We start from the raw sequence: 14,526 nt of genomic DNA on the forward strand, positions 1-14,526 counted from the left end.
GGCTCTGCTCTACTTGAGACAACGCAGGACTAGCGTGGCATCTGTTATGGGTGTTTGGGAAGTTCTTTAATTTCTGAATCACTGTTTCTTCATCTGTATGCCATGTACAAGGCTGACATGAGGACCAAAACAGTTTGAGTGCCTGATATAAAGCCCGGTCCACATTACAGCCTCCAAAAATGTCTGTACCCTCCCTCCTTCCTCTAGAGTAGCAGCCATGTCTTAGGAAAAAGAGCTGAACAGGGCAGAAGTGACACTTGGTAAATGCTCACTTCAAACCTCACAGCTGCCATCAGAATAAGCCTCAGTATCTCAATGTCAGGACCAATGAACACTCACAAGGACTTGAAGAACAGGGATTCAAATTCCGATTTGTCCTTTAATTGTTAACTTTTTTTTTTTTTTTTTTTTGCTAATCCTCACCCGAGGATATTTTCTCCATTGGTTTTTAGAGTGGAAGGGAGGGGTAAAGACAGAGAGAGAGAAACATCCAGGTGAGAGACACATCGATTGGTGGCCTCCAGAATGAGCACGGAAGGTGCCAGGAATGGAGCCTGTAAACAAGGTATGTGCCCTTGACCCGAATCAAACCTGGGACCCTTCAGTCCACGGGCCAACACTCTACCCACTGAGCCAAACTGGCTAGGGCTATCTTTTAATTGTAAATTTTAGCATAGTAACTTACTCATAGCAGAAAATCAGTATTTGATAACTGAAGGAAAAAATTAAAAACTCCTCATTTACCCATACCATATATCTGATAGCCTCAATTATTGGGGAAAACTTAGAAAATGGAGATGAAAGATGTCTAAAATTAGAGTTTATCTCCTATATTTATAACAAAGCTTCTAGACCTCACTTAGAGCCAATTTGTTGTGAGTTGTATTATTCTAAAAGTTAAAATTTCACAACCACCCTGGAAATGAATACTTTTATTCCTATTTTCTATGTGAGAAACTGAGGTTAAGAGGACCTTTTCCCGCCCCCCATGAAGAGCAATGTACCAAGAACCTAGGACAAGGCCTCTGACAGGAGAGTGAGGAGAGGAAAATTCAAAGGGACCTGAGCAGACCACCAGGCTGGAGCTGGGGAAGGACAGCGTGACTTCTCGAGTGCTCACGGTCGGCCTCAGGTGCTTCTGCCTTGAGGAGGCTAGAAGGTTGGTGCGGTCCTCCCAGGGCCCAGCCAGCCTCTCCAGGGCAGGAAAGACGACTGCGGACTCGGGCCAAATACTCTAGACCAGTGGTTCTCAACCTTCTGGCCCTTTAAATACAGTTCCTCATGTGGTGACCCCCCCAACCATACAATTATTTTCGTGGCTACTTCATAACTGTCATGTTGCTACTGTGATGAATCGTCATGTAAATATCTGATATGCAGGATGGTCTTTGGCGACCCCTGTGAAAGGGTCATTCGACCGCCAAAGGGGTCACGACCCACAGGTTGAGAACCGCTGCTCTAGTGAGAGTAACTCCCTGCGTTTACTGAGCATCCCTCCAGTGCTAGTGTCTTACAGATATTACTAAGTCCTTACAAAACTTTTCAAAACTTGTTATACATATCCACCACTTTGTAGACAGGGAAACTGAAGTTCAGAAAGGATGGCCTGTCCAAGGTCATACTAAACCAGGATTCAAACAGAGGCCTGTAACCCTTTCGCTAACCTAGTGGTTCCCAAGCGTGTAACCCTGTCAGATTCATATAGGAATTTAACAATAGTAACAAAAACCAATCACTAAGCCTCACTTCATAGCCACCACTCCATACCCAGATGAAGGTCGGGAACCTGTTTTTTGTTGTTGTTGTTGTTTCCTTTCTTTATTGATTAAGGTATTACATGTGTCCTTATCCCCCCATTGCCCGCCCCCTCATGCCCTCACCCCCCTGGGTGTCCACTGGTTATGCTTACATGCATGCATACAAGTCCTTTGATTGATCTCTCCCCGGAACCCCCACTCTCCCCTACCTTCCTCAGGCCCTCCCAAGTGGCCAGTCAGAGGGACTGCCCGAGGCTACCAGGCTCTGTAACTGCAGAGCCTCCTCCATCACAGCTTGTTTCCTCACACCTCAACAGCTACGGCCATCCTACTTTCGATTTCCCCTGCATGTTAAACTCATTTACTGAAGAAAAAAGATATCATTAAGGGCATAAATAATATTCTAGCTCTTCAAATTAGTTACAGAGGCAGGAAACATAGAACCATTTCAAGTATCTTAAATGCACGAGAAACAAGAGGGAAGATGTTTCAGGAAGAGAGAATTAGAACTATTATCTAACTTGCAGCAAAGGCACTGACAAACTTAAGTCAGGCTCCTCTGAGCCTTCTTATGACTAGCCTTCGACCTTGGGCTGTCCCCTATGCTGGGCCTGCATCACCCAGTGTCAGCAGGAATCCTGCAGTCAGTTTAGAAAGAATCTCTCCCCCTTGCTATCTGAGCACCTGGTCTGTGTTCAGCAAGAATCTTGTCAAGTCAGTTTAGCAAAACTCACCCGCCCCGACGTTTCATCTCACTAATTCTGACGTCCACTTGCTCCCTGACTGAGCCTCACCTGTCTGTGCGGAATTCAGAACTGAGCCAGCTGCACACTGAGGTCTCTTTCTCCTATCGTGACAGTTCCTGAATAAAATCTGCATTTACCACTTTAACTACTGTGTAGCTCTGGTTTTTCTTTAACATCAAAATCTAAACTCATCTAAAAGCAATAAGCAATGATACATTAAAAAGTGTGTTCTTAGTGCCCTGACTGGTATTCTCAGTGGTTAGAGCATCAACCCATGCACCAAAGGGTCATGAGTTTGATTCCTAGTCAAGGGCACACACTTGGGTTGCAGGTTCAATCCCCAGCCCCAGTCAGGGTACACGTGTGGAAAGCAACCAATCCATTTGTGTCTCTCACATCGATGTTTCTTTCCTCTCTCTCCTCTTCCCTCCCTTCTACTCTCTCTAAAAATCAATGGGGAAAAAGATCCTTGGGTGAAGACTATTAAAAAAAATTTTGTTATGCCAACATTTAAACATAGTATAAATGGGGGGAGGAAAAGGTTTTAAAAAGAGTCTGAACCCAATCCTCAGCAGCTGCTCAAAGACGTGACAACGAGGACATTCTTGCCTGGTGGGGTGGGGCCATGAAGAAGAAGAGACGCCTCAGTAGTATCGACAGGTTGGTGAGCTGATGGCATTCTCCAGGGCAGGACTTTATCTGGGAAAAGACAGGAGATTGACTGGCCTAAAATCTTATCTTTTATAAGCTTTTATATGCCAAGTGTTAACAGTAGCTCTTTCTGGGAGATAAGATTATAGTTAATTTTAATTTTTTTTTTCCATGAACGTAGATTACTTTTATACTGAAAGAAGTATTTTGATGTTATATTTAAAACACCACTTTGGAATCTTGGTTTCAAATTATCATTTGATAACAATCTCCTACTCAAAACAATTCATGGAATGTTTTCAGATCTAAGCACAACAGTGCAGAGGTGGGTATAATTCTGTAAGATGGAACCATAATTAAAAGATTTATAAACTCAATTTTCTGGAAATCAATTCCTTGCATAATATACTAAGGCCAGGAGCAAAATAAATAAAAAAATAACGAATAGGGCATGACCATCTTCAATGGAATGTATCAAACATCTCAGAATTAAAAGTAAAAAAGGTCAATGTGAAAAGATTAAATCATCACTAAATCATTCTCTCTTTGTACCCACCCACAAAGCATTGCTTCTTTTCCCAAAAGGCATTAATCACTATCACATTTAGTCCCTCTTGACTAAAAGAGATACAACAATTCAAGAGTTAGCTTGTCTAAATCATATTAGAGAGAGAGAGAGAGAGAGCGAGAGAGAGCGAGAGAGAGAGAACTCTTGGTCATCAACATTAAACTCTTCTCTCCTGGTTTTCTATTTTGCATTCAATTTTAAATTAATTCTCAACCTAGTCTTTATTTCTCAGATTAATGGAACTCGATAAAATTTTGAAAATATGAGACAATTTCCCCAGTTTTACACTGTTTCTAGTCTATCTCTCTCAACAGCATCAACAAACTGTCAAAATAATTTAGCTGCCATGTATTTCTCCGTTCAATATCCACTTTCTTTAGATTAGCGTATCTCCAAAGGAACTTCATGGGCAGTGGTTGCATTAGGCCTGCAATTCTACTCACCAGGTGAGCCACTATGGTGACATGGTGCGCACAGAGCTCAGCAGTCCCATATCTGCAATGTACATAAAGGAGGGAGTCTTTATACAATTACCGAGAAAAGCAAGGAGACGAACTTCCATAAAGCACCAACTATTCTAAACCGCAGTTATTCCCAGGATCAAGGACTATCACGACATTCAAAGCCACCTAAGCACTAGTCGTCTATGACTTCAAACATAGAAAGGAGAGAGGAACCCGGTTCCTAACTGAGTGCTGTGATAAGAAACCAGAGTTACTGAGCAGAACTTTCCTATAAACATACAAACCTAAAATAATTTACTGTCGGTCACGACTATAAACCAACCCAAAAACAAAGCAGCATGCCGCACCGAGCAAGGAAGCACCAGGCGTCCATGGCTAGCAAGGAGGCGATCATGTTAGCACCGAGCACCGCACTCAGCAGAGCGGCATCCTGCGGAGAAACACAGTCCGGGTAAGTTACCACTCACGTTCCACTTCGCAAATGAAACAAACCCTCACAACACACCCAGCCACAGACCTCAAGGGAGAGGCTCTAGTTCCCAGAATGTGAAGGAGCCCAGGCTGTCTGCCCGTCTCAGCACCTCTCAGACCGAGCACTGTGCTGGGCTACAGGGATTCAAAGCTGGTTTTAATTGTGGTAACTCAATCTCTGGGATCCACAGAAGCCTCTGAGTAGCTGAAATCATTAAAACCGCATAGTCACATATAAGCCTATACTTTTGTTTCTGCCTTTAACCATCCAAACACAGTATTTAATATGGCTGATACTACCCACTGTAAAATATCTTAAATGATACAGAAACTTAAATAATTTCTAAAATATTTTCCCAAGAATTTCAACATCTTTTCTAATCTAATTCCACTTAAAAAAAATCTTTATCATACCAAAGATCTACAGGAGACTTAGTGCTGCATAGGACTTTTTATACGTCTTTTCTTTATGAAACTGAGGCAGATAAAATCCACCTTGCAGTCTTTCTATACCTTCCCACCCAAAAATGTTTCCTCAAATGTTTTAACATACTACATCTGAATACTGTTGGGCTCTAGGATTACATTTTCTAGGACACAACTGAGTTAAAGAATGTGTAAGCTGAGAAAACAACGGTCAAAAGAACATACATTAATTATTCCCACTTTTTTCTGTATATAAATCACAGTTTCAGTGAAACGAAAAATGCAAAAGAGCAACCTTGGCTTAGCCAACAAGTAACACACTTACCAGTTCTGGAAACAGCGAGGGATGAAAGGCAGTAATGAATGCACACAGGTGAACACAGACATGCTGATACAAGGGGACAGCAACCTCCACGTGCCCTTTACCCTCCACTCCCTGTAAACGGACAGGCAGAGAGAGTTCACCAGAACACTGCTCAAAACTGCAGAAAATGGCTTTGAGTAGAGATACCCTGCAGGGAAATTGAGAATCGGGAACCCAACATTATTAACATTTAATAATTAGTAGGTATAATAATATAACATATCATGGGTTGTTTCAGCAAAGCAAAATGTCTCAAGAGGTATACATTTCCAATGTGTGAACATGTATAATAAAAACAAAATACAGTCACTATTAGAGAAAGTCCTTAAAGGATAAGAATTTGCCTGGACACTTTGTATCACTGACTTAAGTGTTTATCACATAACTAAACTATTCAAAGACAAAATTCATGAAGAAACTTTATTTTTAAATAGCTAGATAGCATATATAAACTAGAATATTACTGGTCAGACAGGGAGAGGGCATTTTATGATTGAAATGGTTTAGGAAATCTTCGTAGAGGACTTAAATTAAAAATACAAAAAGATATAAATAGGTAAAGACAACAAAAGCATGAGTACAAGGTAAACATGAATAACAAACAGGTCTGACAGAAAACAAGCAAAAGGATGAAGAGCAAAAGTAGAAATTGGCAACAGAATGGGATGACCTTTCAACCCAAAGCTGAGAAGTCTGACACATCAGCTTTAGTTTTGAGCACAGAATTTTGGGTTTGAAAACAGGGAGCTCAGAGCTGGGGTTTAGGGAGACTGACGAGGCAGTGGTACAAAGAATGGACTAAAAGCGGGTGAAAAATCCAAGAACAGCAATAATCCAAGGGAGGAGGATGGATACAAGTGAAAATTCCCAAGAGGTAATGTACAGTGTCCAGCAGTCTCTTCCTCAGAGCTCACTGGCATGTTACTAATTACATCGCACCCATTACACTCAATGTTCATAACACTACTAGGCAATACCTTCTAAAACACTGAACAAAATTAAAATAGCTTTAGTATCTATAGATTCATATATTTTATGTGTATTTTTATAAACTAGCAACATATGAATGAGGTCTACAGTAACTATTAACTAGAATATCTGACACAACAAAAAACGTAATTTCAAGATCTTTCCACACCAGAGGGCATTCTAAACCCTCGTAACATGACAGGGTCGAAACAGCACATCTGCTACCTGGACGCAGCTCCTGAGACCCGGCTCTCGGTGCACCACAGGGTCTGCACTTCCAGGGGCTGAGAGGGCAGCTTATCCATGATGACAACCAGCAGGAGACACTGCGGGAACTGTAGTTCGCATGGCAGCTCTTATAGCAGTAAAAACACATTCATCGTGTTACAACAAATTGGTAAAAACATATTCATTCTACATCTTTTCAGCAGAAACCTGATGTGATATGTAAAGAAATTAGAGGCATAATTTCTTTAAATGAGAAATATGTTCCAAGAAGAAAAAGGAGAAATTTTAAATAAAACGTTTGAAACTTAAAAAGATGATTACATAAGGGAAGGGAAGGCTGCCTCTAACATGTCATCTATTTAATAAAAGCCCAGCAACCATATTGGCAGAACTAGAATGACCACTCAACCAGTCACTATGAGGTGTACTGACCACCTCTCGGTCCCTTTCCCCGGCCAGCAGGCTCCAATCGCCAATGGTGATCGGGCACCCAGGGTGGGTGGTGGGGGATGCGGGCGGTGCCAGGCCAAGGCTCCCGCGCCTCTGGTGGCCCCACACACAGAAGGCAACCTGCAGTGAGCAGGCAGGAACAGCTGACTTCTCGGTCCCTCCCCCGCCATCAGGCTCCCATCACTGGATGGGGAACCAAGGTGGGTGGCAGCGGGGGGCGGGGCCGGCTGCCAGCAGCTGGGGAAGATGGCCCTGATCGCAGGCTAGGTCTAGGGACCATACTCGCGTACAATTTTATGCGCTGGGCCTCTAGTAATTAGTAAGAGCCGTTTTAACATTAATTCTGTTTTGAAGCTTTACCTAATTTACTGTCCAAAACCACGTTCATGAAAGGCTGGAAGGTGAGAAGCTGAGTGATGAGTGGATCCAGGGTAATTAGGAAAGTGCCCGCTATCTCCTCCTGCTGGGCTTGAGAAATCCCAGCAGCATACAGGCTGGGAGGAAACTTGCTGCAAAGGGAGGGAAATAGTTATTAACAGCTAACTTCTAATTTCAGGAAAAGGTAAATACTGCAAACAGATGTTCTAGCAGTGAAAAATATAAAAAATAAGTAGCATGCGTTTTATTAAACAAAATTTAGACTACGGAAATGACACCATAACTATGAAGAACCTCAGAACTAAATAACAAGGCTCTAACAAGAAATTTAGAATCTTAGTGAAATCTTTGTTGTCATTTTAATACCCATTTTGACAATGATGTCTTTTAAAAATACTGCAAAAATATGAATTTAAATAACTAGTAAAACCATATGTAAAAAGATTTCTGAAAATTCTGGCATAACCACTTCTATTACACATTGTTTTAAAATAGATGGAATGCTGAATATACTATGAATTAATGCTCAGTTTCTCAGGAGCAAGAGCTTTACAATAACTATACTGGATGAAGATATGTATTCAGTATTTTTGCCACATTATCTTAATTGTGGCACACTTTAAATGTGGGAACACCCTGTCCTGCAGGGGATAAATAACATTTAAAAGGGTGCACTTAAGCCCTGGTCGGGTGGGTGGAACGTTGGTTGGAACGTTATCCCATACACCAAAAGGTTACAAGGTCGATTTCCACTCAGGGCATAAATGGAAGGCAACTGACTGATGTTCTCTCTCATCAATGTACCTGTCTGTCTGTCTCTCTTCTCCTCTAAAATCAATAAGCATATCCTCGGTGAGGATTAAAAAATAAATAAAAGGATGGGCTTAAGATAAACATCAGGGTCTCTGTAGTATGATGGAAAAAGCACCCATCTATCAGTGATTTTTGGATCATTCATTTGACCTCCCTGAGCCTCTCAGTTTCTTCACTTGTGACCCTGATCTGGAGTTGTGAGGATTAAATTATAAGTAAGGTGAAAGACATATATAAATAAAAGGTAATGAAACTCCATAGACATGAACTACAGCTGCTGAGCATCAAAGTGTTTGCATTTCAATCAAATAATGTATTGTCAATGTATTTATTTGACAAACCTTTACTAAATGCCTATGGATACATGCCACGCACTGTTACAGGATATAGCAGTAAACAAAATACACAAAATCACTGCCTTTATGGAGGGTCCGTTCTAACGAAGGGAGGCAGTTAACCAGCAAGGGAGCAAGCAAGTTCATAGCATAGCAGGGGGAATAAGTGCTATGAAGAAAACACAAGGTATGGTGGACAGGAAGCTCTATTGAATTCTATTTGAATATTGAGTCATTTGAGGGTCTGCACAGAAGTCAAATGATCTAATTTATGTTTTGTCACTCGCTCTGGCTACTGTACAGAGAACAGCCTAGAGCAGCGGTTCTCAACCAGTGGGTCGGGACCCCTTTGGGGTCGAACGACCCTTTCACAGGGGTCGCCTAAGACCATCGGAAAACACATATATAATTATATACTGTCTTTGTGATTAATCACTATGCTTTAATTATGTTCAATTTGTAACAATGAAAATACATACTGCATATCAGATATTTACATTATGATTCATAACAGTAGCAACATTACAGTTATGAAGTAGCAACGAAAATAATTTTATGGTTGGGGGTCACCACAACATGAGGAACTGTATTAAAGGGTCGCGGCATTAGGAAGGTTGAGAACCACTGGCCTAGAGTGAGATGAGGGTGGAAGCAGATAGTGGGCTGGATGCTCCTTTCCAAAAATCCAGGCAAGAAAATAATAGTGGATGGGACTGGACGGTAAGTTAAGGTGGGAGAAGTGGTTGCATTCTGTATACACACAGTGAATATATGTATTTATACTAAAGATGAAAATAAGAGAGTTTTGCAAATTAACCACATGGAGGGTAATGAGAACAAAGTTAAAGGTGACGGCAAGGATTTGGAGTCAGATCAATGTAAAAAAGGAAGCTGCTATTTAAACTAAAATGAGGAAGCCACAGAGGGGCAGATTTGGGGGAGATGGAGGGAAGGTGAATGAAATGGGTGGGAAACAAGAGTTTAGTTTGTGTCAGTTTAAGTGCAGTTACATTAAAGGGAGATATGAATTTAGTCTTGAGACCAAATGACCACAGAGAAGGGGCCTGCGGACCGGGGAAACCCAACCTAAAGAAGCTGGGGAGAAGAGGAACCTGCTGAGGAAGAGCAGCCAGTGAGATCAGAAGAGAACCAAGAAGGAGGGGTGTCCCTGAAGTCAACAAAAGGAAGTGTTCAAAAAAAAGGGCGAAGCACTGCTGACAGGTTGGTAGGTGATGCCTAACACTGACCACTGGATGTAGCAACATGGAAGTCACAGATGACCTGACCTTGGCAAGAGCTGTTTTGGTGAGGTGGTGGAATAGAAGGTCTCACTGGAATAGGATTAAGAAAGAAAGGACAGTTGACCCTTGAACAATGCAGGGGTTAGGGGCACAAATTCCCTGCACTGTCAAAAGTCTGTGTATAACTTCTAACTCCCCAGAAACTTTACTAATAGCCTGCTGCTGACTGGAAGTATTACCGATAATATGAACAGTCCATTAACACATATTTTGTATGCTATATGTATTACATACTATATTCTTATAATAAAGTAAGCTAGAGAAAATGTTAAAAAAATCATGAGAAATTATATTTACAGTATTTACTGAAAAAAATCCACATATAAGTAAGTGTACCTGTGCAGTTCAAACCTATGTGGTTTAAGGGTCAGCTGCAGACATAGTGGTATAGGCAAAGCTTTCTAGTTTTGTTGTAAACATTTTTCGAGGAAGAGAAATGGGAAGGAATTTGGTGGATATAGAGTTGAGAGAGTTTGTTTGTTTTGTATTATTCTTAAGGTAGAAAAAATAACAGCATGTTGGTACATTCATGGGAATGATACAACAGGGAGGGAAGGCTGATGATGTGAGGGGAAAGGGGATAATTGCTAGAGTGAGGTCCCTGCGCATGTGAGAGGATGGAATCCAATGCACAAAGGGGCGGGGGGGGGGGGGGCCTCATAGAGTTCCCATCCACGGGAACAAGGGCCTAAATCTCCGGGCTAAATGCAGGCAGAGTGGCTGTGCTGGAGGGAGTGTATGGAAGCTCTCTTCCATGTGCTTCTTTTTTCTCAGTGACGTACAAAGTGAGGATACTGACTGACGATGAGGAATAGGTCGAAGGTGCTGGAAGCAGGAAGTCTGAAGAGGGAGTGGCATGAAAAAGGTTTCTAGGAGACTACATGGATCAGGCAGAGCTGAGAGGACCTGGATAAGTGAGTTGACAGATTATTTTAGTGTCAAATTAGGGGCTCTTCTGAGGTAACCGTCAATTTCAAATGTCACTTAGCCCCTATCTAACGTAATACCTTCCTGTAATTCACACAAGTGTGTGAATAATCTCTTTCTTTTTGGCCTTTGGTATTTATCAACACACTAGTTATTCACCACTTGGTATAATGTACTAGTTAAGAATAGAAAGATATGCAAAACCCACATGGAATCTATTTTTTTAAAAGCTGTTATCTCCAATTATTTTAAGCAAGCAGATAAAAATTTACTAAACATTAAGAAAAATTACTCTGATGTTTTATTTTAAAATGATATATACTTAATCTTTGCCTGGTTCAAATGGCATTGTTACATTTTAATAATTACATGGCATTCTTCTTACCTGTGTATCTGCAGATAAAGCTGGTGCAATGTACAACAAGAATCAGAGAGGAAAGGAAGAAATTCCTAAAATAAAACAACTATATTCATTCTTTATATACAATGTACCTTTCTAATACACATCTCTCACAAGGACATGCAAAAAGTAAAATAATATCCTGCACAGACAATAGTGTGGTGAAGGCCTGGGGCGGGGTGAGGAGGGGAGGGCAGGGCAGGATGGAGGGGTTAATGTGGGGGGAGGGGAACATCTGTAATCCTTTGAACAATAAAGATAAATTTTTAAAAAATAAATTTGCCAAATAAACAATAATGATAATATCCTGGATGTGCCACATTAAAATAAATTCTTGCATGAGCCGAAACCGGTTTGGCTCAGTGGATAGAGCGTCGGCCTGCGGACTGAGGGGTCCCAGGTTCGATTCCGGTCAAGGGCATGTACCTGGGTTGCGGGCACATCCCCAGTGGGAGATGTGCAGGAGGCGGCTGATCGATGTTTCTCTCTCATCGATGTTTCTGGCTTTCTATCTCTCTCCCTTCCTCTCTGTGAAAAATCAATAAAATATATTTTCAAAAAAAAAAAAAAAAATTCTTGCATGAGAATATATAGGAGGATTAGGCTGAGCATCTAAAATTCTTTACTGTACCCTAGCTGGTTTGGCTCAGTGGATAGAGCGTTGGCCTGCGGACTGAAGGGTCCTGGGTTCGATTCTGATCAAGGGCACATGTCCGAGTTGCAGGCTCAATCCATAGGAGGGGGCGTGCAGGAGGCAACCGAGATCAATGATTCTCATCACTGATGTTTCTATCTCTCCCTCTCTCTCTCTGAAATCAATAAAAATATATTTTAAAAAATAAAAATTCTTTACTGTTAAGACTATCAGCAAAATGACAATTAGCAACGATCACACACAGAGCACTAAGTGCTCAGCAGCACTTCATGTGCATCAGTTTACTTAAGATCAGTGCCTCACAAATCCCAAGGCGTGTCACTGTCCCCAGAACACAAAGCTGAAGCTAAGGTAGCCAGGAATGTGATCAAGAACTCCGTTAAAAACCAGCAAGGCTGGGCTTTAGGTACAGTTGTGACTGCTCCACCCATTATGGTGAGCTATCTCTTAGAAAGTTAAGGAATTACTTCTATTGTTATAGGACATAGAAAAACAGCTGATGCTTAAATTTTAAAAATTAAAAAAAATCCCCTGGTAGAAAAGGATTAAAAAATGGCATAACTAGGACTTCTAGTCAAGATGGACTTCTAGTCAAGTGGAGTAGGTAAATGCTGTGCTCGTCTCCTCCCACAACCACATCAAAATTACAACGAAAGTAGAAATAATCATCATTGAGAACCACCTAGAGACTCGCTAAACTAGTCTCCTACAAGTAAGGATATAAAGAAGCCACGAGAAGATTGGTAGGAGCGGCAGAGGCACATCAGGCAGGTCCCACACCCCCTAACAGGAGAGAACCTGAATAGACATTTCAAATCCCAAGAGTACAGATGACCAACAGACATATGAAAAAATAACATCACTAATCATCAGGGAAATGCAAATTAAAATGGCTATCATCAATAAATCAACAAACAAGTGTTGGCAAGAACATGTAGAAAAGGGAAACCTTGTGCACTGTTAGAATTATAAACTGATGAAGCTACAATGGAAAACAGTATGGCGGTCCCACAAAAAATTACAAATAGAACTACCAGTTGACCCAGCAACTCTACAGCTGGATACTTATCCGAAGAAACCCAATACATGAATTCAAAAAGACATAGCACCCATGTTCATTGAAGCACTATTTACAATAGCCAAAATATGGAAGCAGTCTAAGTATCCATCAATATACGAATGCATAAAAAACTATGATGCATATATACAACGGACTATTGCTCAGCCACAAAAATGAATGAGATCTTGCCATTTGTGACAACATGGATGACTGAGGGTATTATGCTAAGTAAAATGAGTCAGAAAAAGACAAATACCATATGAATTCACTTATATATGGAATAAAAATAAAATAAAAGAACATACAAAATATAAAGAAACTCATAGATACCAAGAAACATTTTGATGATTGTCAGATGGGAGCAAAGTTGGCGACTGGCACTTATAAAAGTCGCCTTGGGGATACAAAGTATAACATACTAGCAAAGTATAACTAGTATGGCAGCAGATGGGGGCTAGACTTACCAGGGTGATCACTTCATAAATTACATAAATGTCTAATCACTATGTTTTATCCCTAATCTCTGGTTTTTTTTATCACTAATATCTACTACTAATGATATTTCTTTAACTGGCTGCCGTAAGCACTCCCTGCTCATCTCTCCAAACAAATTATCTCCCTGGACAACTACTCTATTCTATCCACATATCTTCAACTATCACTGCTCTCCTGATGACTCCCAAATATGCAGGTCTTCTTAAAATTATTATACGGTTTTAAAGATATGAACATTTAAACTCTAAAACCTAATTTAGAAATATGATAGAAATAATATATAAACCATATTTGAAGACAGACTTTCTGAAAATTAATTTGAGATTACAGAAATAATTTTATTCATGTTTATATTAAATAATTTTTCAGATAATTGAAGAACAATGATGGTAGCCACTTAAATAATTTCACAGATGCTCAATATTTCACAATTAACAATACTAAACAAACAAAAACCCAAAAAATATACTCTTGACAAAACAAACTTCAAAAGATTGCTCCTGACAGGAATGATAAAAATATGCTACCTTATAATTTATTTAAAAAAATAAGCCTTACCTTAGTGTAGTGTAGAAGAGAGTTGGCAAGGAAACGACACAATTTGAGTATTTTCTGAAATAACCTGTTGTCAGCAGTATCCTGTTTCAAAAAAGGAAATAAGAAAGCATATAAATAAGAATAGAATATGGAATTAGCTTAACTTGTAAATGAGACCATTTTTTCTGAAAAGTCTATGCTAAAAAGTCCAATACAATATTCTCATTTGAAAACGAATTCAAGACTTAATAGAAAATGAGTATCTTGTCAATTTTAGCGGCTATTATGGAATGAACAACGTCCCCCAAAATGATATGCTGAAGTCCTAACAGAGAATATAATTTTATTTGGAAATACGGTCATTGCAGATATAATTAGTTAAGATGAGGTGATACAGGAATAGGATGGGCCCTTAATCCAGCTGACTGGGTCCTCTATAAAGATACGAAGACACCACCATGTGGAGGCAGAGATCAGTGTTACACAGAACGCCAGCCACACCAGAAGCTAAGTGACAGGCACAGAGCACAC

The 14,526-nt window shown here is 40.4% G+C and overlaps 1 protein-coding gene across 2 annotated transcripts in view; it reads right to left on the reverse strand.

The window, feature by feature from the left end:
• Nucleotides 1–14,526, reverse strand: part of FIRRM (FIGNL1 interacting regulator of recombination and mitosis) — a 41,741-nt gene that overhangs the window by 11,707 nt on the left and 15,508 nt on the right. For both annotated transcript variants that reach the window (XM_059674089.1, XM_059674088.1), the window contains 8 exons: nt 14,017–14,097; nt 11,234–11,298; nt 7,455–7,603; nt 6,642–6,771; nt 5,409–5,595; nt 4,534–4,616; nt 4,166–4,217; nt 3,113–3,202 (listed from right to left, as the gene is read on the reverse strand). In XM_059674089.1, coding sequence (XP_059530072.1) covers nt 3,113–3,202; nt 4,166–4,217; nt 4,534–4,616; nt 5,409–5,595; nt 6,642–6,771; nt 7,455–7,603; nt 11,234–11,298; nt 14,017–14,097 — 837 coding nt within the window. The remainder of the gene's footprint in view (nt 1–3,112; nt 3,203–4,165; nt 4,218–4,533; nt 4,617–5,408; nt 5,596–6,641; nt 6,772–7,454; nt 7,604–11,233; nt 11,299–14,016; nt 14,098–14,526) is intronic.

This window comes from Myotis daubentonii, chromosome 18, assembly GCF_963259705.1.
Source record: "Myotis daubentonii chromosome 18, mMyoDau2.1, whole genome shotgun sequence".
NCBI classification, from domain to species: Eukaryota; Metazoa; Chordata; class Mammalia; order Chiroptera; family Vespertilionidae; genus Myotis; species Myotis daubentonii.